General features: G+C 40.6%; 1 protein-coding gene across 2 annotated transcripts in view; it reads left to right on the top strand.

The window, feature by feature from the left end:
- The window catches only part of COL12A1 (collagen type XII alpha 1 chain), a 120,100-nt gene extending 94,789 nt beyond the window's left edge, over positions 1–25,311 (top strand). For both annotated transcript variants that reach the window (XM_015097286.4, XM_060419188.1), the window contains exons 52-66: positions 690–839; positions 2,735–2,812; positions 4,124–4,210; positions 5,622–5,675; positions 6,751–6,846; positions 8,097–8,150; positions 8,501–8,554; positions 12,659–12,712; positions 14,347–14,418; positions 18,616–18,651; positions 18,760–18,826; positions 19,920–20,108; positions 21,055–21,123; positions 21,893–22,063; positions 24,260–25,311. In XM_015097286.4, the coding sequence (XP_014952772.3) occupies positions 690–839; positions 2,735–2,812; positions 4,124–4,210; positions 5,622–5,675; positions 6,751–6,846; positions 8,097–8,150; positions 8,501–8,554; positions 12,659–12,712; positions 14,347–14,418; positions 18,616–18,651; positions 18,760–18,826; positions 19,920–20,108; positions 21,055–21,123; positions 21,893–22,063; positions 24,260–24,435 (1,407 nt within the window). In that variant the 3' untranslated portion in view covers positions 24,436–25,311. The remainder of the gene's footprint in view (positions 1–689; positions 840–2,734; positions 2,813–4,123; positions 4,211–5,621; positions 5,676–6,750; positions 6,847–8,096; positions 8,151–8,500; positions 8,555–12,658; positions 12,713–14,346; positions 14,419–18,615; positions 18,652–18,759; positions 18,827–19,919; positions 20,109–21,054; positions 21,124–21,892; positions 22,064–24,259) is intronic.
- The last annotated feature ends 2,014 nt before the right edge of the window (positions 25,312–27,325 follow it).

Below are 27,325 nucleotides of genomic sequence, written 5' to 3'. Positions count from 1 at the left end.
GGGATGAGAATAGCTTTCAGTTCAGTCGCTCTGTTGTGTCTGACTCTTTGTGACTCCATGGATTGCAGCATGCTAGGCCTCCCTGTCCATCACCAGCTCCCAGAGTTTATTTAAACTTATGTCCATTAGTGATGCCATCCAACCATCTCATCCTCTGTCATCCCCTTCTCCTTCCACCTTCAGTCTTTCCCAGCATCAGGGTCTTTTCAAATGAGTCAGTTCTTCACATCAGGTGGCCAAAGTCTTGGAGTTTTAGCTTCAGCATCAGTCCTTCCAATGAATATTCAGGACTGATTTCCTATAGGATGGACTGGTTGGATCTCCTTGCTGCCCCAGGGACTTGCAAGAATCTTCTCCAACTTCTCAGTTCAAAAGCATCAATTCTTCGGTGCTCAGCTCTCTTTATTGTCCAACTCTCATATCCATACATGACTACTGGGAAAACCATAGCCAGGACTAGACGGACCTTTGTTGGCAAAGTAATGCTTTTTAATAAGCTTTGCTAAAAAGCTCTGCTTTTTAATAAGCTGTCTAGGTTGGTCATAGCTATTCTTCCAAGGAACATACATCTTTTAATTTCATAAATAGGTTTAAGTACACATTTTTTTAACGTGTGATCTGGTATATGTAGAAGTCAGCCATATGGTTCTGGGTAGAAATTTTGTAATGGAAACGAATGATCTTTTTAGGTTCATATCGTAGTGACCCCGAAAAGTGTTAAGATTTACATCGACTGCTATGAGATTGTAGAGAAGGATATCAAGGAAGCTGGAAACATCACCACTGATGGTTATGAAGTTCTTGGAAAACTGCTTAAAGGGGAGAGGAAGTCAGCCACAGTAAGTAACACAGTTTTATTTTTCTTGGTACCTTGTACGAAGATAGAGATGACATTTTTCAAAGTAATTGGTACTTTTTCTTTTCCCTTGATGATGTTTTTAATTGTTTTATATCTTGGTTAGATTGAAACACTGGAAGTTACACTGAGGTAATACGCTACTGACAAAACATGATAATGTGCTTTACTGCTAGAAGCAAATTAAGATGTCAGGGCACCAGAGAACATCATGTAGTTGACTTGAAACTGAATCAAACTGGAGAGCACAGCACAAGTGGTTGCCAGGAGAATCAGTGAAATGTAAACGAACTCATTTTTTTGCTCTTCAAAAGTAGGGACTGTTGACACAGCTTTGTGCATTCAGGACATTTTGCATTTGTGGACTCTGGCAGCGACCGTCACAGAGCTATGCTCCCTCACAGAGGGGTCAGGCCAGCCGCCTCACAACTGTCACTGGCTTAAGTTGGAGGCGGGGGCTTGGCAACCCTTTTACAATGCTGTTTAGTAATAAACTGTTAAAACTTGAGGTTTTCACTGCACCAGGCTAAGTTCATAATAAATGTTGATTAATAATAACATTGTTCTGAAAGCAAGACTACTATTTTTGGCTTCTATTGTTTTTAAAGATAATTTTACTTGTTTATTTCTGGCTCTGCTTGGTCCTCATTGCTATTAGGCTTCTCCCTTGTTGTGACAAGTGGGGGCTACTCGCTGCTTGTGGCGTCTGGCTTCTCATCGCCGCGGCTCCTTTTGCGGTAGAGCACGGGCTCTGGGGCATGTGCTGCTCTAGTTGCATCACGTGGGCTCAGAGACTGTGACTCCCAGGCTCTCGAGCACAGGCTCGATAGTTGCGGTGCGTGGGGTTAGTTGCTACCTGGAATGTGGGATCTTCCCAGATCAGGGATTGAACCTGCATCTCCTGCATTGGCAGATGGATTCTTTACTGCTGAGCCACTAGAGAAGCCCTTCTATTATGTTTTAAAATTGCTTTTACTGAGCTTAGCTTTCTTTCATGGGCAGAATTTTCTTCTCTATTCAGAAATGAAAATTTTAACCCTCAATGTAGAACTTGAACTTGCAAACACTCTTAGCTTTCACCATGTAAAGTTGAAGTTAAGTTGCTCAGTCGTGTCCAAGTCTTTGTGACCTCATGGACTGTAGCCTACCAGGCTCCTCCAGGTTGCAGGCAGATGCTTTACCCTCAGAGCCACGAGGGAAGAACTAGTTAGTACAAATAATATAATTGCAATTAAAATCATTTATTGAATATTGGGTTTAATATTTAAATAGAATAAGTTTATAAAAGAAAGAATGACTATATCTAAGTGACCTTTTCTTTTTTGTCCAAAGAATTCTGTTTTTTAAGTGTAGAAAGATAGAAAGTATATGTAGATTGAAATAGTTAAGCTGAAGGTAAACATAAAATTATTAGTTGGCCCCTAGGTAAGAATTTATAAGAAGCAGAGCATCAATTTAAGAATAAGTGAGGAATCTTTTAAAATGTTACTTTTTTTTTTAGACAGAGGTAGACTCTTAAAAGTTGATTTAAATGTGTGTAGTCTTCAAATTAAAATTCTGAATTAAATGCACTCATCATTTTTAAGGATATAAAGAAATCAATGTTCTCTTAAAAAAAAAAAAACCTCAATGAGACACTTCATTTTAGCCAAGGAAATGAACCAGAAGTGGGATTATCAGATATGCATTTTGCTTTACTGTCCCTTTCTCTGAGGCATAGGTTTTTTTTGTTCTTAGGAGGTAAGGATCACATGGCTTTCATTGCCTGGACCCTCTAGAGAGTCTGCGTGAGAAGTTAGCAGAGGTTAAAATGTGGAAATGTTAATATGAAATGTTTTTCATGCATCTTTAGCTCATGTTACTGTTGCTTGTTTACAGTTCCAAATCCAGAATTTTGATATTGTCTGCAGTCCGGTGTGGACCAGTAGAGACAGATGCTGTGATATTCCCTCCAGAGTAAGTGAAACAGAATGGAATTTTGTCATGGTTTTATGAGTCTTCGAGGAATAAGAGATGTGGATGAGGATGGCCTGGAGAGGAAGTAACCCTCAGCAGCTGCATGTTCAGGATGGAGCCAGGGACACACATGGTGTGCGTGCTCATTAACGACCGCAGCTCAGGCTGGGGACCCCCCCCCCCAAAAGCCAAGAATGTAGCGGACCGCATCTGGAAATTCTCCCTAACAGCCAAAGTGGTTAGGCATAGTCAGAAAAGTCCTGCTCATTTAATCAGCATGTCTGATAAACCCATTTACTGCAGAGTCCTCCTATTGCTTGTAAAATGCCAGCATTTTACAATAAATGCTTATTAAATCCTTTACAGGATCAGCCATCACACCTCTCTGGATGTCTAAGTAGAAATGCTCTGCTCGAGTGATGGCCTTCCCCATATTATCTGTGTAGGTGGTGATGGTTACAAAGTTGAATGCTGAAGATGGATTTGAAGTTCTAGGCAAACAGTGAGATGCACACACCCACAAAATAAATGTGCATTATTTTCTCAACAAATACTTACTGAACACCTGTTATAAGCCAGGCACTATCCTGTGTGCTGGAGTTACAGCAGTGAAAGGGAATACTCTAGTGAAAGGCAGAGGAAGGGGAGGAGTTAATAAGTAGGTATATACCATGTTATCGAGTGAGAAATCATAGAAAACAAACCAGGGTACAAGGACAGGTAGCCAGGTGAGTACCATCAGCCCTCAGGGATAAGATGAGATTTAAGCGGAGACCTGAGTGAAGTGAGGGGACAAGCAATGTGGATAATGGAGAAAGAGCATTCCAGCCAGAGGTGACTGTAAGTGTAAAGGCCCCAAGGCCACAAGGTGACCTGAACATCTGAGAAGCAAGAAGTGGATGAGAGGGGCTGGGGCAGAGTGAAGGAGAGGGGAGGTGGTGGGCAGTGGAGGGGGCAAGGTGGTGGGGTGCTGTTTTGCAGACCGTGTAAGGCCTGTAGGCTGTGGAAGGGATTTTAAGTTTTATTCTGAATGAAATGGGCATCCATATCTGAAACACTCAGCATTTCTCTAATACCAGACTAGAGAGAATTGGATTAAATTACCAGGGGTCTGAGATTTCCTAAAGCAAAACTTTTAAAGACATAAAGGGGCATAGCAAGATTGGGCATAAGACTTTGTAAACATAATTAAAAATTATCCCTTTAAGTTGGGAAATAGATTTCCTTGTGTGTATAAGATCAGTGGGTGTGGCGGATAAGAGGCTATGTTTACTTTCAATTCAGAGATAAATATTCTTTTCCAAATTTCAGAGAGATGAAGCAAAATGCCCAGCTCTTCCGAACGCTTGCACATGTACACAGGACAGCGTTGGACCTCCGGGACCCCCCGGCCCTGCAGTAAGGAGTCTGAAATAGTCCTTCTAGTACTTCCAGTTAAATCTTTGGCATAATCATCCTTTGGTCAGTGTGTTGCGCATAAAATGCTTCTAGCCACTGGTGTGTTGTTGGACAGAACAAGATGAATTTCAGACCATTTTCACAGCACATCTTGAGATCTGAACTGGAGTAAATCCAGAATAAAACCTGAAAGCATTTGAACACATTTCTCTACTCACATGAGAATGAATGATATGGGCTAGCATTCAAGAGCTTTTCAAGACATGGATTTGGGTTTCTCTCTTTAATTACATGATTTTGAAAATTCCTTACATCTCCTGAAAGCTTCTTGTACCTATGTTATGGAGCAATGATTGAGAAGCTGACCCTAAAAAACTTTAGAGCCTAGGATATGTGTATGTTATTAGCAAGCATATCATAGAATAACATATAGAGGATAATTATGTGTGTGATGATATCATAAACTCTGGGTGAAAGTGCTGGGGTTAGGAATAACCTGGGTGAGAAGACTGACCAGGTCTTTCCATGGCGGGAGGGAAGACCAATAAAATGCAATGCAAAACACTGAAGACTATAGTGTTAGATCTCGTTGATCAATTACATGTGACCCGGGCTGGTTTTTCAGAATGAAAGTGGTACCACTAAGCTTTACTGACCTCTTTTAAGAACATGGGTTAAGTAACATAGAAACAGCTTAAAGGGCCTCAGAATACCAGATTTTACTATACATGGTTGTTAACAAATAATGTAAATTGATTTTAGGCTAATTACAAACCAGCTCCTCATATATGGAATCAAAATGTATCTGGAATTAACATCATTTATTTTCTTTAATTAATAGTGACTTACCTGAGTTATATTTATAATCATAAAATTAGACCTTGGATGTGACTTCGATGTTTTTGAGGAAGTAGGAATTTTTTCCTAACTGTAAGATAATGTTGTTGGATATCAGTATCATGTTTATTTCCTCTTTGTTCAGTGAACAGGTCTCTGAATTCTTGTTACTAAATTACATGTTCTGAGACAGTCTTCTTATTGCATATTATTTTCCCTGAAGAATATACTCATATAATTCCAAAATAGATTTTTTTCCCTTAGAAATGCTTAAATATTGTATTTAAAGTAATGCTTTTTTTTTTAGTAAACCTCAAATTTTCAAATCAACTTCAAAATTTGCTAACAATTAAGGGAAGATCAGAATATAAAAATGAAATCCTTAAAAAGGTTTTGAAATTCTCCTTTCCCACACATTTGTATGATAGAAGGTATTTACTTCCATATTTCATAAATAGCTGTAGAATTATTGGTTGTCTGGAGTATGCGATGCTTCTTAAAGCAATTTTTATGTATCAGCTTCTTCCTTGTTTCCTATGTTTACCCTAAAATGTGCTCTTACCATGTATTTTAGGGAGGACCTGGTGCTAAAGGTCCGAGAGGTGAAAGAGGTGTCAGTGGGGCAGTTGTAAGTATATTTTAGAGTTCATTTACGTTTTCACCTACATGTTGAAGTCTCTTTATTCAAATTTCCGCTCACAGGGTAATGTGCCCTTGAACAAGCTGATTCAAGTTTAGTGAGCCTTAGGCAATATAATGATCTCTGTCTTGCCTCAGGATATCAGAACGGTAGATTAGATTAGTCAGATAAAGGGATGTGCAGGGAATGTCACTGAAGTGGGAATTGCCCATGGGAGACCTCTAGAAGCACCTAAGGGCTCTGCTCTCATATGGGGGAGCAGAGGGGGCGTCCTGGCCATCAGCTGGAAGACCCCCTCCAAGGAGCAGAGTCCCACTAGAGGGAGCTGGGGAGGGTTCCTCTCTCTCAGAGAAAGAGCCGAGCCCGCGACATCTGCCTTCGCTGGGGGTCACTGGCCTCTTCTACTGGTTCAAAACTGTCTCTGTAAGACAACTCCAGCATCTTGGGGGGATGTATTATGAAGGTGATATGTAGTTTTTGTCATACCGTCATTAAGCTAACTCAGGAAAGTGAGGCTGGGGTGCTGACCCAGGTCTGTCTAACTCCAGGTTTGTCCTTTTCTACCTGGACACCCTGCAAAGAAGCTCCTGCATAGAGTGAACATATCTGTTCTTTCCTTGCCTGATGTAGACATATGTTAGTCCCAGAAATCAGCCCAAGTCTAAGAGGCATCAGCACCAGCTTAAAAGAAATCAAATCTAGTGAATCTCAAGGTTTGATCTCTGAGTGAATCTAGGACTATAGATATATGAATATATTTGATGTATTTTGCTTTTTAAGAAACCTGTTCCCATGTGAAAATAGGTTGGGAAATTTAAGTGCTCTTGTGAATTTATTGTACTTTCCCGTTCTTTTAGTGAGTAGTCAAAGGAAGAAAGGGATGACATTAACAAATACTTTTATATTGGGTTGGCCAAAAGCTTCGTTTGGGTTTTCTGGTCAACCCAATAGATGGGGCGATTTCTAAAACGTTTGCAGATTCTAATTGGTATCTTAGAGCTGTGAAAACAGCCCTGGAAGGGTAGTCTATGACTCTGTGCTTGTTTCTCTGTTCTGTATGTAGGGTCCCCCCGGTCCTCGTGGAGATACAGGTCCTCCTGGGCCCCAGGGTCCTCCAGGCCCTCAGGGACCCAATGGCCTGTCTATTCCCGGTGAACAAGTAAGCACAAAGGCTTTCTGTATGAAATGAGGATGGTGGATTAATGCTGAATTTAACTGGAACATTTTCTACTCTATTTTGCCAAATTCAAGTGTTTTTTCAGAAAACTCAACAAGTTTAGTCATTGAGATGACTTCCTGTGACTGTAATTTCAGATATGTAAATAGCATATGTAATAATACGTAACTATGTAGGAAAAATGGTTGCTACTTCTTTGACCTTTAAAAATTATTTTAATAAGTAATGCAAATATCCTTTAATATCCTGAAAGCTTTGAAATGGCTTTGAGTCTGTGGCAGGCCCTAAGGTTCTGTCTGATATTTATGACTTATTTATCTAGGTCATTACTTCAATAAAAATTTGTTTTATTCCAAATGCCAATCTGAACTTAGGAGAAGTGTCTTACCCTTTAAGGCTGGTGTTTCATTTAACTACTTTTTTCTATACTTTAAGATAAAACAAATACAGCATATGAATAAGAATCCAGATAATTACATAGTTTTAAATTTAAGTCTAAACTCCCTTTAAAGAAAGGTCTTTTTTGGCATTTAGAGAAAAAATAATCTGTATCAGATATAGCTAGAAATGAAACATTTGAAGGAACTGGATTTTTCTTTTCACTCAAAAGGGTTGAATGCAGGACTTCCCTGGGGGTCTAGTGGTTAAGACTGAGAGCTTCACTGCAGGGGGCATAGGTTCAATCTCTGGTCAGGGAACTAAGACCCTGTGTACCTCTCAGTGCAGCTGTGAAAAAGGAACAGGATTGAATGCATCTACTTTTAGCTTCGTACATCCACAGGGGAGTTTGGAGAGTTTTATTTCTATTTATTTTCTTATTACTACTATTAAATTATCAGCTTTAATTCAGATTTGCCTATTAACAAGTGTCTTCTAGCATGTTATACAGAACAAAATTATGTTACATTTCATTGGCTCTCCATTACAGTTAGCACCAAATTAAATATGTTAAATAATAAAAATAGTTTCCCCTTCAACTTGGGTTCTTTTAAAAAAGGCATATTATCCCATGATTATATAAAATGATCCCGTAACACGATAAATGGAAATTATAACAGCATTTGTAGTTTAAAAAGTGAGCATCAGTCCCCAAAATAATTTATTCATCTCCCTTCACAAATATGCTTCCTTGGATTTATGAAGTGATAGAGATTTCAGGAATGACTCACGTCTTCCCTTTTCACTGAATTTCTGTAAAATGCTGAGACCTGTTTTCCCACTGCTTGCTTCAGGGTCGCCAGGGAATGAAGGGCGATGCTGGAGAGCCAGGACTTCCAGGCCGGACTGTGAGTTGTTCTTCACCTTGCCTTTTCTTGACTCGTCAAGTGTTCTTTGCAAAGTTGCCCTTGTAGTGCCTCAGAAGGTGAACCAAGGTTAAGCCGCAGAGCAGAAGCCTGGCCGTTTTCCATTCCGTCGCCTGGTCTGAGGCTTCAGACTGGGGCTGTGCAGTCAGGTCTGGGCTTGTTGACTGAGCTAGCGTCTCGCTCTCAGGCTCACTCTGTGCTCAGTACTGAGTTTCTGTTCCTTCTCAGAGTCCCCTGACTTTTCTTCCAAACGTTTTGGAGAAGGACACGAATTCCTTTCCTCACACAAGAAGTTCATTACAGTGTTTTCTTGCTTGTTTCCTTTCGTGTAGGGAACTCCAGGATTGCCTGGCCCACCAGGACCAATGGGCCCTCCAGGAGACAGAGTAAGTTTTCTTGTGTGGCTTCTAACGACGTTGGACATGATTATTGCCTATTAATGAACCGCCCCCCATCCCAAAATTCAGTTGGTGTGGCTGGAAATAGAGTTCACATATCTCATAGGAGGCAGAAAAGCTAGTATCAGTGGACCAACTGACACCAGGGCAATCTCAAGGTCTATGAAACAAAATGGGGGGACTTTAAATGAGTCGTTAGAATTTTGGAAATTTTAAAAAATTCAGCATGCTCTGAAAACCAACAACTTTTGGTTCATTGGAAAGAGATTCAAGAATCCTAGAAAACTGAATCACATCTGAAAATTAAAAAATTTTTATGAGGCATGTTTTATGTAACTAAAAATAGTCTTGATTCCCGTGGCACTTTGCATGTGGTCAGGGACATCTTTTCTATGCCTTTAGAACTCAGATACCATCTGCAGGCCTCTGTGATGGATAGCAACTGGAACTTAGTAGGAATTTTGCTTATTTATGGCAGATCTCAGGTCTGTTGTTGAGTAATGAGGAAATCAGTGCAGGAGACCCAGTTTTTTCTAGGACAAGTAGGTGAGAAGCACAGTGAGTTCTGTGCTCTGTTTAATGTTACAGAAACATTTGGTTTCATAGGAGACCACAGATGCTTTAATAGAAGGTTTTAGAGCTGCTCAGAACCAAGGCACTAATGACTTCAGCACCTTCTGGTTTAGACAGCAGTCTGAGTGTTGTCTATATTCTGACTAATCAAGTCAAAACAGACTAGCAGCAGGCTCTGAGAGGGCCAAGGCTATAATAGTTGTCACTTACGCATTGATTTGTTAACCTTAACACCTCCAAGACACCATGGGGCAGAAGAGTTGGGTCAATCAGATGGAGCAAAGTTTTGCCCAGATAATACCAAATGTTGGATGATTTGCCAATGAAATTTATTTGTTCCAATGCCTACTTTTGAATTTCTGAGAAAATGAGGTCAAAGAGAAAACTGTTCTCTGGGAGCCTGGGACCCGCTGGTAATTATACATATTTTCTGACTCTTTTGAGACTGGCACTCTAGTTTTATTTGAATCCTTGTCTTATAATAAAGGACCACAATGATATTGCAAGGGTGACCAGTCGGTATATGCAATTAGTCAACAAAACCAAAAATATCACAGTCAGGAAGTAATAACGGATATTGAATATAGTTCAATGTCCTATGATAAACCATGATAAGAAAGAATATGAAAAAGAATATATATGTATAACTGAGTCACCTTGCTGTATAACAGAAATTAAATACAACATTATAGATCAAATATACTCCAATTAAAAAAAAACAACAACAGAAGTAATGATGGGCTGCCTCCCTTGCCACCGCTACTACAGAGGCCGTGTTGGGTTGGCACGAGCTTCTGCATGGGTTCCATGCAGACTTGCTGGGTGGTCAGTGCCCACCCCACCAACACGCTCCTTCTGAGCTGGTGGTCAGGCAGCTGTCCCCACCATCACTGCTTCCCTGAAAAGTGAAGGGATGGGAAGGACTGTGTTTTTCACTCTCACATTTTAATCTGTGAATCCAGCTTTGTGGTGAGGCAACCCAGGACCCTCATGTTGAGAGGGAGGAAAGTTTTCAGGAAATTATTCATCTTTTTTCCATCACAGCCTTGTACCTACAACTGTTTCCTGTCACTAATGCTGAGAGTAGGAGTCACAGCTGATGGAACATAAACGGTTTTGGAAAGTTAGACTTTGGGTGCAGGCATCTCAGCCAAAAGAGAAAGAAAGGGAGACAGAGAGAGGAAGGAAGGAATGAAGAAACTTGAACCCTGTGGTAGGAGAGAAGAGAATAAAAGCTCAGGAGAGCACGCCCAAGACCATGGTGATGAAGGAAGATGTCCTACCAAGATGCAGTTGGTAGAAGCAAGAGGTTTGGGTTGCCTTCAGCACAGATTGATTTTCAAATGAGCCACAGTTTTGGGGATGTTAGAAAGTAGCAAGACAAGTACATGTTCAGGCAAGTCATACACGTGCATCTGTGAAAGCGACCACAGGTCCTTTTGGCCACCCTCCTATGGAGGGAAGCAGCAATAACTGCTGCAGCTTTGAAAATGGAAAGTAAAAAAAATAAAATTTGCAGCACAAAGTTCTGCAGATGGCTCAGTGGTAGCCCTTCTGAGGTCACCAGAATAGAATCCGCCTCATCCCAATTTAGGTATATGTTACTTCTAAGAGAAAATGGCTGGTTAGACCTAACTATCCGCTCATGAATGAGTGGATAAAGAAGATGTGATATTTTTGTATATATGTTTAATATATATAATAGAATATTATTCTGTCTTAAAAGAAGAGGGACATGCTATCATTTCCCAAAACATGGATAAACCTTGAACCTGGAGGACATACCACCTGAAATAAGCAAAGCACAGAAAGAGAAATACTGCATGATCTCACTTATGTATGAAATTTCAAAAAAGCTGAACTCCTGGAAGCAGGTGGCTGCCAGGGGCTGAAAAAGGGAGAAATGGGGAGATATTAGGCAAAGGATACAGAGTTTCAGTTATGCCAGATAAGTTCTGGAGATCTAATATACATTATGATGACTATAGTTAATACTATATTGTGTACTTGAAATTTGCTAATAGAGTGTATCTTAAATAGTCTCACCACATAAAAAATGATAGCTCTGTGAGGTGATAGATGTGTTACTTTGATTGTGGTAATCAATACACAGTGTCTACATGTATCAAAACGTCACGTGTGCACCATAAATATATATGATTTTGCCAATTATAGCTCAGTAAAGCAAGGAAAAAAGAGAAAATGGTTGATCAGGAAATTCTTAGGATGACTGAAGGAGGATTATTCATAGACGTGATACTTACCTTAAAAAATGAAAGCAAAAGAGTGTTTTCTACAGTGGTTGGAGGACATTTAGATGACATTCAACTGTCCAAACCATACTCAGAGCATTTTTGCTTCTTAAGTGGCTCCCAGGAGTGGTGTTGATGTTACATCAGATGAACTTAGAGTCTGTTTTTTGTTAAGCAGGCCTAGATCTTCCAGAAAACAGTCTGAAATGTTTATCTCTATAAGTTTCTGAATTTTTTTGAAGGGACAGACTCTTTCTAATGCAATTTTAAAGAAATAATTTAAACTTCCTCTTTTGTAAAATCAATGGCATCGTGGATACTTAATGCAGGCAGTGATCCAAATGTTCTTGACTTTTTGCTAGGATCCAAGAATATGCATAAAATTATCACTTATTCTCAAAGGAGGCAAAATTTTCCTTTGACAGAGGAATGCAGCAACCATAAAAAACTGCCTGACTCAGAAATCCTCGGCTGGATTTCAGAGGTCTGCACTTGGGATGAATACTAAGCGGGCAGCGAGTGACTCATTCCAGGCAGAGGTCGTCTGGCACTGTGCAGGCTGCACAGAGATGCCCACTACTCCCGGGTAGATCTCTCCTCTCAACCTGATCTGGTATGGGTCTAGCCTGTATGTGAGATGAGGAGAGATGGACCACTAAACAATTAAGTGAGGACTGAGGATTTCCTTTCTTTCTGAGTGGTGGAGTTAAGGTGGTTTTGCCTCTTTCTTGGAGGGGAGGAGAGAAATCACCCAGGAGTGAAGCAACAGTGGTCCTGTCCTGGCTGTCTGGAAGCAAGGAAGGGAGTTTTCTAACCAGGTGGTTGGCCTCTCCTGCATCTTCTCTGACGTCACCTGGTTTCTTCAGCAACATTCCCTTCATCCTATTTTGATCCTTCCCAGGCCAGTTCGTGGACGTTGACTTTTCAGTAGAAAGGGCTAGTCTTCCTGTAGATTTCTTTATACTCTTATAAAAGAAAAGTTAGTGTCTTCATAGTAGGAAACTGCCTTCTTTGGAGAAGACTAGTTTGATTCTTAAAATGATTTTATTTGTAACCCTATAAATGACTGAGTTTAGAACTGAATTATTCAGTAAAAGGCATAACTTAAATGGAAAGCATTTTTTTTGCATATTTGTCTTTGTATTGAAAAGTTACCTACAGTTGGGTTAAATCCCTCACCTGTCACTTTTATCATCCTGTTTAGTTTCTTTCCATTTTGCTTGGTCATTATTTCACTAATCCACACTTAATTTCATTTTTACAATAGGGCTTTACTGGAAAAGATGGAGCAATGGGACCCAGGGGTCCGCCTGGACCACCGGTAAGAATGGAATGCGTGACACTCATCTCCCTGTCCTGACCCCCTACTCCCACTTGCTAGGAAAACATTCAGTAACCTGACCTTTGAGGCATGTTCCATTTGTGCTGTGGACCACACTGTTGAGGGACCTGCTTGTTTTTATTCTCCTAAATCAAAATCGGCTAGAGAAAACACATGTGTTAAAATAGAGAGTCTTTCTGTTTAATCAAGTTATACTTGAAAAACAGAAAAATATCCCTAACTTGTTAGTGCCCTAGTTCCTTCCATGTGTCGTGTACATTAAGTGGTGGGTTTTATGATCCTGCTGGTCATTTCCTCTTTTAGAATTATAAGAGGCTGTAGCTTTAAGTTATTTGAATTTTAAGGATATTAATTACTGAACAGCTTTAAGTCATTCAGAGGATGTAATTCTTACTGAATAGGTTTTCTAATTAAGATCTTTGGGAAAAATACTGAAGCCAGTGACTCTGAAAGAAGTATCTGTATACTTGCATCCAGGTGAGATTGCAATTACATTGTTGGAGGTAATGGATGCTCTTCGTGGCTTCTGGCTGGATATGAATGATTTATGTTTAATATATATGTTCTCAAGTAGAGTTGAAAATGTATAGTAAACTTTTGCTTAAAGTATTTACTACAGAGATTAACATTTATATGATTGATGAATAGAAGAGTGTTTTACAGAAATCTGATGATTCCATTTTAAGGAAATTTTAGCTTTAGAAGATAATGTATTGTCTAGCAATATTATCCCATGGACGGAGGAGCCTGGTAGGCTGCAGTCCATGGGGTCACTAAGAGTCGGACATGACTGAGCAACTTCACTTTCACTTTCCACTTTCATGCATTGAAGAAGGAAATGGCAACCCACTCCAGTGTTCTTGCCTGGAGAATCCCAGGGACGGGGGAGCCTGGTGGGCTGCCATCTATGGGGTCGCACAGAGTCGGACACAATTGAAGTGACTTGGCAGCAGCAGCAATATTATAAACATTTTACTAAAATATGTGTGAAAGTTGCTCAGTTGTGTATGACTCTTTGCCACCCCACAGACTAAACTATGGCTAAAGTTTCTTGAAGATGTGCTAAAAGGGAGAAATTCTTATGGTTTTGATGGGGTTGAGGGTGCTGATATGGTAGAAGAGAAGTACGCTTTATTCAAATGCACCAAAGAAAAAGTGAGTTTCTAGGCTGAGCTACAACTTCCTGGAGATAAGGGGAGCTCCACCACATGGTGCTCAGATACCTTCTCAATTTCTTCCCCAAACAAAGTTTTCACTCCTGTCTTTTGATGTGTTTTCTATTTTGATAACAGAAATAAACGAAAAGAAATTGCTTTCTGTAAATTCATTTAGTAGCCAATTTACTAGGATCTCAGTCTGTAAATGGTGAAACTGATTAAAAACAGTATATGTATATATTTTTCAAATGGTCTCAAGTGTATTTTTCAACTATACACTCCATAAAGACTGAATAGGAACTTTTGGTATTTTTTTCCTCCATGTTATCTTAAATTTAATTTTATTCTTCCTTAATATGCTGAAAGCTTTCAAAACCCGCCATGCTTTGTTAGTTTACTTTACATGGGACTCCTCTTTCACGGTAACCTTTTGTTTTCTCTGCCTGTGTGTTGCAGGGAAGTCCAGGCTCTCCAGGAGTCACAGGACCAAGTGGGAAACCGGGAAAGCCCGGAGATCACGGCCGACCAGTAAGTGGATGGCTTGCATGCCTAGTCATCCCACTGTGAGTGATGAAGAGACTGCAAAACTGTGGCATATTTATGTTATCTCTGCTGTAATACGTTTGAAGCATTTGTTGAAACTATGCTAAACCCATGGATTTAACTTGGTACTAGTTCTAAAATTTTCTCTCCAAGTTATAACATTCTGGGATGAAAATTGTGGTCATAGGGTTTCTTTAAAAGGAGAATGGGATTATGAGCCAAGACACATATTTCTGCACTGTATAAACACTCAGAGCTGGGTCAGCAGAATCATTCTTTTTATTTAGGAGCGGTATGCAGCTTAAGACAGAAAAACACATGATGGTCCACGGCGCCCCTGTGGATGCTCTGCAAGTTAACCCTTTGTGAGCGTTCTGTGGCCATGCCACCCGCTCTCCTCTTCTGTGGAGGATGCTAGAGCCTTAGCCCCAGAATGAAAAGGATTTATCTAATCCATTGTCTTACTTTTTTACACTGCCCTGCTCCAACTCATATCCAGTTTAACTTTCTTTTTATCAGATGTTTTGGTTAAAATAATAGTTGAGCTGGTATAATGCATATCTTCCATTTTCAAATTTGTAACTCCAAAACTGAATGCTTCCCAGGTAGCGCTAGTGGTAAAGAGTCTGCCTGTCAATGCAAGAGACAGGATTTTGATCCCTGGGTCGGGAAGATCCCCTAGAGTAGGAAATGGTAATCCCCTCCAGTTTTCTTGCCTGGAACATTCCATGGACAGAGGAGCCTGGTGGGCTACAGTCCATGGGATCACAAAGAGTCAGGCATGACTGAGCGACTGAGCACATATTTGTAATGACTTTTGGGCTCCATATTCTTCCTTACAAGCTCTTCCCTATTTATGTCTATGAAGAATAAATTTATTTTAAGCAGTTTTTTTCTGAGTAGAATTCTGAAATATAAAAATTTATTTCGAAGATCATGAAGTCTGATATTCGTAATAACACACCTATCAGAGCTGTTCTCTGAATGGAACTTTACTCTTAAGTATTGTCCAAGTTAAAAAAAAAAAAGTATAAATCCAAGTTAAAATAAAAAAGTTTAATGTCAAACTAATTTAGGGTAGATCTTTATGTGACATGGCATGCTTTCTACGTTTACATAAAATTAAGCAAGCAGCATAAAGATGAAAGGCCTCCTGATAGGCCTCATACACTGTGTATACTCTAGCAGATGACCATATTACTCTCTTTTCGTTAATGAATCATGGCAGAAACTTCACAAGAGTGGTTAAAAGTACACGGAACTTTTCAACCCATTCAGAATTCTGTTTCTTTTTATGATGACAAAAATAGAGTCTAGCATAAGAATATCACTGATGTAATTGATGGCTGCAGCTAGAAACCTGAAAGAAATTTCTACTTTCTTTACTTGAAATGAGATCCCAAGATACTGGCAATAAAGATGAGTTCTAAATCATATACACTAGACCAATCTCAGAGAGGCAGTAACTTAAAAACAAAACAAAACAACAAATGGGAACAGAGTAGCAGTTAATGCAAAAAAGAGTCCCTGAAATTTACAAAAGGCTCCAAGCTAAATAATGTTTCCATGAGAGTCCAGTACTTTTGGTAAAGGGAGAGTCAAGCTCCAGTTTTTCTTATAACTACAATTTGGTGACATTTATCTGGACGTTATCCACCCCATTTTCCTCCTTTCAGTTCAGTTCAGTTCAGTCGCTCAGTCGTGTCCGATTCTTTGCAACCCCATGAATCACAGCACGCCAGGCCTCCCTGTCCATCACCAACTCCCGGAGTTCACTCAGACTCAGGTCCGTCGAGTCCGTGATGCCATCCAGCCATCTCATCCTCGGTCGTCCCCTTCTCCTCCTGCCCCCAATCCCTCCCAGCATCAGTCTTTTCCAATGAGAACTCTTTGCATGAGGTGGCCAAAGTACTGGAGTTTCAGCTTTAGCATCAGTCCTTCCAAGGAAATCCCAGGACTGATCTCCTTCAGAATGGACTGGTTGGATCTCCTTGCAGTCCAAGGGACTCTCAAGAGTCTTTTCCAACACCACAGTTCAAAAGCATCAATTCTTCGGCACTCAGCTCTCTTCACAGTCCAACTCTCACATCCATGCATGACCACAGGAAAACCATAGCCTTGACTAGACGGACCTTAGTTGGCAAAGTAATGTCTCTGCTTTTGAATATGCTATCTAGGTTGGTCATAACTTTTCTTCCAAAGAGTAAGCATCTTTTAATTTCATGGCTGTAATCACCATCTGCAGTGATTTTGGAGCCCAGAAAAATAAAGTCTGACACTGTTTCTACTGTTTCCCCATCTATTTCCCATGAAGTGATGGGACCGGATGCCATGATCTTCGTTTTCTGAATGTTGAGCTTTAAGCCTTTTTCACTCTCCACTTTCACTTTCATCAAGAGGCTAAAGTGGTAACTTGCCCCTCCTTTTCTTCTCTCTTCTATTTACATTTGGTTTCTAAAACCAAAACTAGCAGTTGCATGTATAAAGGTCTTAGCAGGGAACTTAGCTCAGTCACCGTTAGCTTGTCATTAGTGCTTGTATGCAGAGTTGCCTTCCTGTTAACATATAAAACCTGATGTTGTATAGTGGATGTTTCCAAGAACTGCTGATGGAATATTTTTATTCATTTACTCAGCACCCTTCGGTTTGGTGCCTAACTGTGCTAGCTGGCATTCTAGGGTCTGGATAAAACCATAAACAGGGTGAAGTCCTTGCCCTCATGGAGCTCCTAGTGGGAGATATAAACCAAAAATGTAAATACATAATATAGTTTCTGGTGATGATCAGTGATATGAAAAAAAGAGACACAGAGTAAGGTTTTAGGGGCTCATTATGGTGGTGTGAATGGGCTATTTCAGATGCAGCAGTCAGCGAGCCTGTCCAAGCAGGTGCAGCGAGGCTGGAGCATCTGTGGGAACATTATTCCAGGTGTGGGGAAAGATGAACAAAGGCTGAGGGAGGGTGAGTGTGGCATGTGGATGGAACAGCAGAGACATCCGAGCACCTGAAGCGAAGGAAGTGAGGAGAGGCGAGGTCAGGCAGCTGGGCAGAGGCCATCATGTGGTCTACCCAGACTACACTTATTCTAAGTGTGATAAGAAGCCCTTGGAGCCAAGAATGACTTGGGCCGATTTTCCTCCTAAAAGTAACACTCTGGCTTCTCTGTGGAGAACAGACTCGAAAGGGGCAAAAGTGGGAGAAAGGAAGACCAGTTGGATGGATGTTGAGGAGTTGAGGCAAAAGTCTTGGAGACGGTAAGATGCAGTTTGGGATGTTATCTGAACATTAGATTTGTCAGTGGTGTGGGTATTCCATTCCGGGGGTAGCCTGGAGATATACAGAAAGACAAAAACTTCTTGCATTAGAAGGAAGACTTTTTCCAAGATGTTCTCATGGCCAGTTAGAGGCCTGACAGAATAGGAAAGGGGGTAGCAGAGGACGAGATGGTTGGCTGGCATCACTGACTCAATGGACGTGAATTTGAGCAACCTCCGGGAGATACTGAAGGACAGGGAAGCCTGGTGTTTGCAGTCCACAGGGTCACAGAGACTTGGACACAACTTAGCGACTGAACATTAAGAACAAATTCTGTAGTTGTGCTTGGATGTGGGACCACCATTTGGATTAAGTCCTTTAATAAGTGAGGCACATAGCCCTTTCATATTCAATGCACAAAATCACTAGAAGAAGTTAGAGACGCAGTTTAGTTAGGGAACTGATGGACGGTCTTACTATTACAAGGTCTTCTGGGTTCTTGCTAGAACTGAACCAAGATTAACCTACAATCGCCAGTTGAGCTCCCCAGCCATACTGACATGATAAAAGGGTAGAATGTTAGCAAGGGCAATGTGACATGTATTTCAGTTCCCGATCTCTATTTCTAATGGGCATGATAAAATGAAGACGCAATACATAACTTCTAAACGTGATCATAAAATTCACATCTCAGCACTATTTTGGAGGACACGTGCTTCTGAGAGAGGGAGAGAGAGAGAGAGACAGGGAGACAGATTAGATTCCTTCTTACAGACAAGCGAAATGCGAGTAACTTCAGTGTGAACATGATGTGTGATTTTGCTAATTTGTTAGAAAATAGACCTTGCTGTCTTTCCTCATGTCCATTCATAAGTCATTTGAGACCGTGTTTGTCAGTTTGTAATATCTGAAATTCCTGTATTTCAGGGTCCATCAGGATTGAAAGGAGAGAAAGGCGATAGAGTACGTATTTCTTAAAATTTGACTTACAAGTTTGCTTTGTGTGTTAAACGTTGAACTCTGGAACTATGAGAATAATATGCTGACCGACTTGCTGCTTTACTTCACTAGGGAGACATTGCTTCCCAGAACATGATGCGAGCAGTCGCAAGACAAGTCTGTGAGCAGTTGATAAGCGGTAAAATTTCTCTGCCTTTGAATATATGTTTAAGTTAATTGCAGGAAAATGCAGAGTATTTTCTAAGATACATACTTTCTAAGATAAATGTTTCTATTTCATTTTCACAACCTCTTTTTTTATACATTGTCAGTTTTGTATCCTGTTAGATAAAGCTGATGATATTTTAATGATTGTGATCAAGATAAAACAGTAACCCAAGGTAAAATAATAGCCAGTTATCTTTATATTCAGTCTGATACAAAATCACATTTTAAAAGGGCCTTTCAGTTTCAGTATTACTGTTTTTTATTGGGTTTCCATTGAAGCAGCAATCATTGCATCTTTTAAGTTATGACGTTTGAGTTTTACTAACTCTTAAGGAAGGAGGACCATGGAGATTAATTTGATCCTGAAAAGTCCACGTTGATGGGGAACTTTTTATTGCCTCCTTTTGATTCATGGGCTCTTTCTCCTTATTCCATGAAATTTATTAAGTGATAAGGCCTAGTGCCTGCAAACTGAGTATGACCTCCAACTCAAGTCCCCCCTTTTCAGAAGATTTAGGCCAGCTGTCTCCCAGGGTGGTTCCAAGGAGCCCCTGCTTCAGAGTCACCGATGCTGTGTGTGAGAAATGAGTTCCTTGCTCACCCTAAATCTGGTGAATCACTCTTTGGAGATGAGACCCAGAAATTTGTAGTGTTTGAAGTATCTCACAGGTGACTCCAGCTTACACTAAAGCCTGATTATCACTGCTGTAGGCACACACACACAAATGCTGTCATTTATTAATTTTAAAAAAGGTTCTCTTTTGAGTGACATCTTTGGGCAAAACCTTGGGGCTTCATATCAGAACCATGTTAAACTTTCACAAGTGTTTTATGTTTAGAGTAATGCTGATGGCTTACTAGACAGTATTTGGTGTTCTTATCAGGGATCATTTTGTCTGGGATGACTGCAGTGTTTTATTTTAGGGTTGGGATTCTAATTAAAATGTTTGCCGGAAGGGGCAGGAACAGAGATGAATGTCACTAAATACTAAGAGAAATCTGTTTCATGTCCTCATCCACTCCTTTCTGTGTTTCTGACTAATAAGTCTTATTTTAATTTTTAGGTCAGATGAACAGATTCAATCAGATGCTGAACCAGATTCCAAACGATTACCACTCAAGTCGCAACCAGCCAGGCCCTCCAGGCCCCCCAGGCCCCCCCGGCAGTGCAGGAGCCAGAGGAGAACCAGGACCTGGGGGGCGGCCCGGCTTCCCAGGCACACCAGGGATGCAGGGGCCCCCTGGGGAACGAGGTAGGTATTCTCCGCTGCTGCCTAGGCATCAAGGAAGGAATCTGGAAGTGTAGAAGCTGGGTCGAAAAGCACGTGGAAGGCTGAGCTTGGCAAACGACGCTGGTCTTGTTTGGACAGCCCCAGAAGAGCTATGCATCCCTGAACCTGTTCTTCTTTCCAGGCAGCTGCAGGCTATAGAGATCCTTATCTTAGAACACAGGAAGATTTTGTCAGGAGATCTTGGTCAAGACAATGCCATTTTCTGATTGTTGTTGTTAGCGAGCAAAATTGTTTCTTGGCAAAGGGAATCAGGCACTAAAACCTTATTAATTGTTTTGACTGGCAAGAGCTGGGCAGCAACTGAATGTAAGCAGCCTTAGGATTTTAAATCCAAATTCTTCTGGTTCCTTTACTCAGGGTCTGGAACTGGTCTTATGTGTTTATTTGGCTTTAATTTCATGGTAGATAAGTGTAATTGAAGGAAAAGAAGAAAAACAAGATTATCTGATTCCAGATGGTTCAGCATGCTGGGGACTGACTTTGTGAAAGTAGTGGTTAACATTTTGGGGAAAACCTAGATGCTTCTATAATTCTAATGGTTTAGATGCCATCCTCATAGGGTTACTGAAGCAAAGGTAACTTTGAGATGTCTTCAGTGGGTTCTAATTCTTTATTCAAGATTTCTGTTCTTAATTACTGTTTCTAAAATAATATATTCGATGTGTTTGTTTTCTTCAAATTATTTTTCCCCTGACTTGTAGCCAGATTTGTTTCTTGGCCATGAATCTGGAATTACACAAATGTCTAGAAAGAATTTTGGCTTATAAAGTGGACTTCTGTGAAAAATTGGGTTCTGCTTTTACTAAGGGAAATGAATTACATGAATCAAGTATTATCGGTTCCGATGTAAACTACATTTTTCCCAGATAATTTTCCCTCTGTGTTTTACAATTTTGTCCTTGCTTAGGTTTGCCGGGAGAGAAAGGTGAAAGGGGTATTGGATCTCCAGGACCTCGAGGGCTGCCTGGCCCCCCAGGTAGGTTTTGCTGGTACATCAGACAAGAGAGCATGTAAGTACTGAGAGAGCACACAGCCCTCCTCAGAGGCACAAACTCATCCTGTGAGCTTCAGGCAGGCTGATCATCATGGTATATATTTGAGCAAGAAGTTCCTCTTGATCCTGCTCATTTTTATGTTTTGTTAAAAAAAAAAGTTTCAGCACATTCTATTTAAGATTTACTCTTAACTTTAATATATGAGGGTCTGAGTTTTAGTGACAGAGGGATGCTGTTTTCTTTTTATGGGATTCCTATTTTTTTTTTTCCCCTACATGTTTTGTTTGGCCTCACAGCTGTTAAGGATGGTGTCATTTCCTGTTCCTTCCGCTGTTCTTCAAGATGCTAAATAGACTAATAGACTACTGCTAATGGACTGAGGAAATATATCCTCATTAGAAATCCTGATACATCCCAGTGTTTCATTCACAGGCTTTTTATTGATGTTGTTCTATGCATTTTGTTTACTAGATTGAGAATGAATTGTTTTTTTCACTGTAAGGTCCATGAGACCCTTGCAACCATGGTCAGCCCTGGAGGTTAAATCTTTACATTTGTGTTAACCATGAGTAAGTATCAGTAGCTTCAGAAATAACATTGGTTCATACTGGTGATTTCTAAGGAAATATTTTCTTACCATATGCTAGAGAATCAGCTGGTCTTGAAGTAGTGGAGATGCCAAAGTATTGCTGACCGCCTTAGGAGATGCATTTAACAAGAAGGGCAATATTTGTCTTAAACCCACAATAGGCCCACAAGGAGAATCGAGAACGGGTCCGCCAGGGTCCACAGGTTCCAGAGGTCCTCCAGGTCCCCCTGGTCGTCCTGGAAACTCAGGTATCCGAGGCCCTCCAGGTCCTCCTGGATACTGTGACTCATCCCAGTGTGCCAGCATCCCATACAACGGACAAGGCTATCCAGGTATGTGTTGCCATTATAGGGACCCAAATTCAACTGAATTTAAAAAACCTGTATGGAAATAGAGTTCCCTAGGATTGAAGGAAAGTTGATTTGAGGATTTCTTGAAGATAGCAACTCTTTCAGTTGTGTGTTTCGATTATGTAGTAATAGTCTCTCTCAAAAGAATCAATGTTAATTTTAATGACATTATTTCAGATAGGAGTTGAATAATTATTTCTCCTTCTTTCTATACTTTTGCATTTATCAAATCACAACATAACTTCTCTGTTTCTCCTGATAGTTCAAAGAATGTTATTGATTTTTTTTTTTTTTTTTTTTGCCTAAAGGTTGGGAACAGGGATTTGTTGAGTACAACTGTAGAATGCTAAGAATATATATAAAATTTGTTTTGGGAATCTAATGTGTAGGCAGACTATTTGATAACATAGTGGAGGCAACTGAAAATATTTCACTATTTCACTTTGTCCATGGAATTAGTATTTTATAAACTCTGGGAACTAATTTTTCAAGAGTTGGTCATGAAATTCTAATATTTGACAATTTGACAATTACAGGAGGCAGAAGTCTCTTAAGCCTGAATTTGGGGAATATGGGGACAGAGGCAATATGCTGATCTAGAAATTAAAAAAATTAATGCTGTGGGCAGTGGTCAGCAGTGCCCTTTTTCATCAGTGCACCCTCAAGCATCTTGCAAGTTTTACAGATGATACTGCTGTTTGATATGGTTGGCTCCTAGCAAGTAGTGCATGAGTAGTTGAATACCTAAATATCTATATATCTATATATTTATGTGCATACTTACATATGACCAAAAATAATCATGAATCTTAAATTTCTTATGCAAACCATTCACAAAATTGCAATTTCATTCTTTGTAAAAGAAATTTGAATTACCTCTGCCTTCTGGTATGTATGAGTAACTTGAAATATATGGATATATACATATATAATTTAACCATTACATACTTAAATGAATGTGTATAGATATTTTTTTTTTGCATAGTAATTCAACTTTTAAAAACTATCATCTTTGACCTGTTTCAGGTTCCGGCTAACAAATTTTCTAAGTCGCCAGTGCTGCTTACAGTTTGAATACATGAAAATCCTGTTTCTGAGATGTTTGCGCACGTGCTTATTAGAAAATGAGTCTGTATGGAAATCTCACCACAGATCTGGTTAACGAACCGGGTGGACATCATAAAGGAGGGTGGAGACTCTTTATACTAACTTGAATGAGACAAAAGCAGTGATGTTAGTTTATAAGCCTGATGCATTTCAGTAATAATGTAGAAAAATATTATTTAAAAAAAAAAAAGTTCAAACACAGCTCATGAGGTGCCTCGGTTGTGAAAGAGGTGCATAATAAAACTACTAACCGCGGAGATGATGCCATTTTGGGAAAAACAATTAACCTGGTTAAAGAGAAGTACCTTATGTAAATAATAAACTAATTATGGCTTGTAAATGATTTGTATGTGATACTGTCCACTAAAATCACTTAACAATTCTACAATCAGCTTCTGCCTGCCGCTTGCTCTCTGCCGGAATAACATCGAATTAGAATCTCCTCATCTCTTGCTTGTTAGCGATGTCTGATTACCTTATGTACATGTATTCTCATTTGGGTTTTTGTAATCGCCCTTTTCAAACCAAAATTTTAGAATCCCTTTTTTTCTTCCTGTTTCGCTGTCGTCACGGGTGGTCCTCACCCACCAGTTGTAACTCAGGCTGTGGGCCAGACAGCCACAGAAAACGTCATGTACTGTATATTACTTGGTGATAATTGATTTTCACCTCCAGAGTTCAGTTTTAAGGAGCTAATATAACTTCCCCATCACCTCCTCATCTTTCCCAGTGGTTCTCTGAACTGAGGAATTCGAAGTCATGAAGTTACTTGGGGATGCAAAAAAAAAAATCCTATCTAGGTTGGTCGACAGTTTTCTTTGGCACAGTCGCTGACCCTCCCCAGGTGTTTGTGCAATGATTGTATTTACTGCTGGACCTCTGAAGGTTACAAACAAGTGCCATTTCAGATCACCCAGTGCTCTCTGCAAATGGAAGGAATCAGAACGTTGTAATTTCTCTGCTTTTATAGTCATGAGATTAAGACTGTAGTCCCCTCGGGTGATGGTTTAGCTTTTGGTGTGTGTGTATTCCTTCCAAACCATGCCGTAACTGTAATGTTGAATCGGACAGAGCCCTACGTGCCAGAGGGCGGGGCCTACTTGCCCGAGCGCGAGCCCTTCATCGTGCCGGTGGAGCCCGAGCGGACAGCCGACGAGTACGAGGACTACGGCGCCGACGAGCCCGCAGGCGAGCATCCTCCCCACGCGCGCTGGCGGCGCGCCCTGTCCCACCGCCCCCGGCAGTGACCCTGACCCCGCGCGCTTGCGCAGCGCGGCCGGGCTGCGGGGAGGTGTTCGGATTCCCATTTACAGGTCAGACGGAGCAGTGGACGTCTTACCTGCCACGTTTCTTCCGGCGTTGCTTCATCGGAGAGTACCCTTTCTGACTGTTAGCGAACCTTGTTCCTGCAGGAAGCCTAGCTCGCTGCCCGCGCAGTCTGTAGAAGTCTTTTGCCTTTGCCCTTGAAGTTGCTTGCAAGATCCTTTGTTCACAAAAGCTGCGGGGAGAGAACCTGCCCTGTGCCTTAATTACGTAGCTCAGCAGGCAGCCTCAGTGAAACTCTTAAGCAGTTAAGTCCTGGAACCCAGAGCGACGGTGTATTTCGAGAGGGCAGTTTATCTTTTCCAATACTTACCTGCAATTCAGTTACACCCCCATCCAAGCAGTTTCCCTCGTAAAACCAAAAAAGAGGGAAAAGTCACTCCATTGCAACTGTTTATCTTCCTTTTCTACTCTCTGTCATACATTAGGGCATAGAATGCTCTTATACATCTCTTTTTAAAAACCACAAACCTTAAGCCATGTAGCTGAAGTTATTGTATCAACTGGATACAGTTCCATATTGCCTTAAACCTCCTTGTTTTAGACACGCTAACATTTATGCTAAATTGCAGATTATTCTGCAGAGATGGAATTGCATGTTTGTGTTGTATATTTAGTATGAACTTTTTTTTTCCAGAACATAATGTTAGTTATCGAAAGCAGTTGGAAAATGTTTGCAAGACTATGAACATAGAATTGCTGCTTTTATATTTTAACTGCAGATTGTGAATTTCACTGCCTTATATTATTTATTTCTGAAACAAAAGAGGCATTTTTCAATAAAACTACTGAAAATTTGACATGGTATGTTTTTTCTTTAATGTCCGTTGGGACTATTCAGGCCGTTGTTACAACAAACAAGTTCATATCCTTGGATACGGTTACAAAGCTTGTTACTATTAAATTATGGTAAATAATGTTAGATTTTTAATGATATGGTGAAGTCATAGAAAGTAGTGAGAGAGCCTTTAAAGGCCCAGCAGATTTCAAAGGCTTTATTAGGAATGTAGAGGATATGTGGGTTGGTGGAAAAACAACCAAGTATCCTAGGAGACCCCAAGCAACCAAACAAGCTTTAACAAGTCACATGATTTCACGTGCACTTACTCACTCCCCTATACCGTGCTTTACCCAATAGCATGTTTAACTACAAAAAGAGTAACTCCTTAGTGATTCCTTCTTTTGTACATTTTATGAACACAATAACATCATTTTAAATACCAAAGAAAACAATGTTCATTTGAAAGAACCAACATCAATTGAAGAGAGAAGTATGGAAAGAAAATTTTCCACAGAGTAAAACATAAGGTTTAAGTACTTCCTGGAGACCAAGATCAAAAAGACTAGATGATAAATGATTGTATTGTTTGATTAGGAGTTTTAAGCAGGTCGCCAAATTCATAGTATTCACCTGTAATTTCTGATACATACATTTTAAAGTTGAAGGAGACCCCTGAGACCATCCCAGTCCAAGTCCTCACTTTAAGCGGAAGAAGCAGACTCACTTGATCAGAATCAGATGGAACCCTGGTCTCCTATGTTGCAGGCAGTCCTCTGCATTGCAGGTGGGTTCTTTACTGACAACTATCAGGGGGGCCCTAAAACCTCAGATACCTCCTCATTAATCTGATTTTCCTCCACTGTCCCCATCAACCACCAGTTCCTGAGGCTAGAATTTTGAGTCATTGTAAACTCTTTTCTCCTTTCACTTTGCACATCTAATTCATCAAGTCTAACTGACTGAGCTCCTGCATACATATCTTAATCACCCCATTGTTACTACTGAATTTTAGATGCTTGGGATCTCTTATCAGGAGTGTAATCGCAGTCTCTTAAATGGTCTTTTTTCCCTGTAGCCTTTGTTGACTTAAAAAAATGTACAACAGGAGAATTGTGAAAAGCGAAAGTGAAATTCGCTCAGTCCGTGGAATTTGCCAGGCCAGAATACTGGAGTGGGTAGATGGATGACAGGCATGAATCCCACATGGTAGACGGATTCTTTACCTGCTGAGCCACAAGGGAAGCCCAAGAATACTGGAGTGGGTAGCCTACCCCTCCTTCAGGGGATCTTCCCAACCCAGGAATCGAACTGGGGTCTCCTGCATTGCAGGCGGATTATCAACTGAACTATCAGGGAAGGTGAGTTAAGCTTTATCTGGGGCAAAATGAGCCCTACGTGAGAGCACCTCAGCTCTGAGAACCCACTCCAGAGTGGCAGGAGGAAAAAACTAGGTTATGTGGTTTTGGTGAAGGGGGGGGGGCGGGTCTATGCAATCACGTACATATTTTCCCGCAAGGATTCTGCTAGTCTTGTGAAGCTTTCTTCTAGTCATGAGGAACAGTCATCATCAGGAAGGGTTTTAGTGCTTTTCTAGATAAAAAGGGATATAATAATGGAGCTCAAATATCGGCTCCTGAAAATACCTGACTATCTGAGGACCTGTTCTGCCAGCCCACACCTCCTCCTGCCCCAGACACAGAATTGCCTCGCTTCTGCTCTCCGCCCTGAACTCTCTCAGGGGGCGCTGAAAGTCAGTAGCTGCAGCAGCACTTGTGATTCAGCCATCCTAGAGTTAAAATGACAAGTGCCAATTTGTAGTTGACAGGTGCAAACCTGATGCGTCAAGAGCTCTGTATTCCATTGGTATGACCATTTAGCAACTGTTTTTGCATCTTTACCTTGGAGCCGTCAAAGAAGTACACAGGCCAGTGTGATTTATCTAGAATGCAAACCTGACCTTGTCACGTCCTCTGCTCAACCCTCTTCACGTGGTTTACCGATGTCTCTGCAAATCAGAGTGCCACCCTGGCACC

The sequence above is a fragment of the Ovis aries genome, chromosome 8 (genome assembly GCF_016772045.2).
Source record: "Ovis aries strain OAR_USU_Benz2616 breed Rambouillet chromosome 8, ARS-UI_Ramb_v3.0, whole genome shotgun sequence".
In the NCBI taxonomy this organism is placed as follows: domain Eukaryota; kingdom Metazoa; phylum Chordata; class Mammalia; order Artiodactyla; family Bovidae; genus Ovis; species Ovis aries.
The sequence above is the reverse complement of the archived record's forward strand: the minus strand, read 5'-3'. Positions and strand labels throughout refer to the sequence as shown.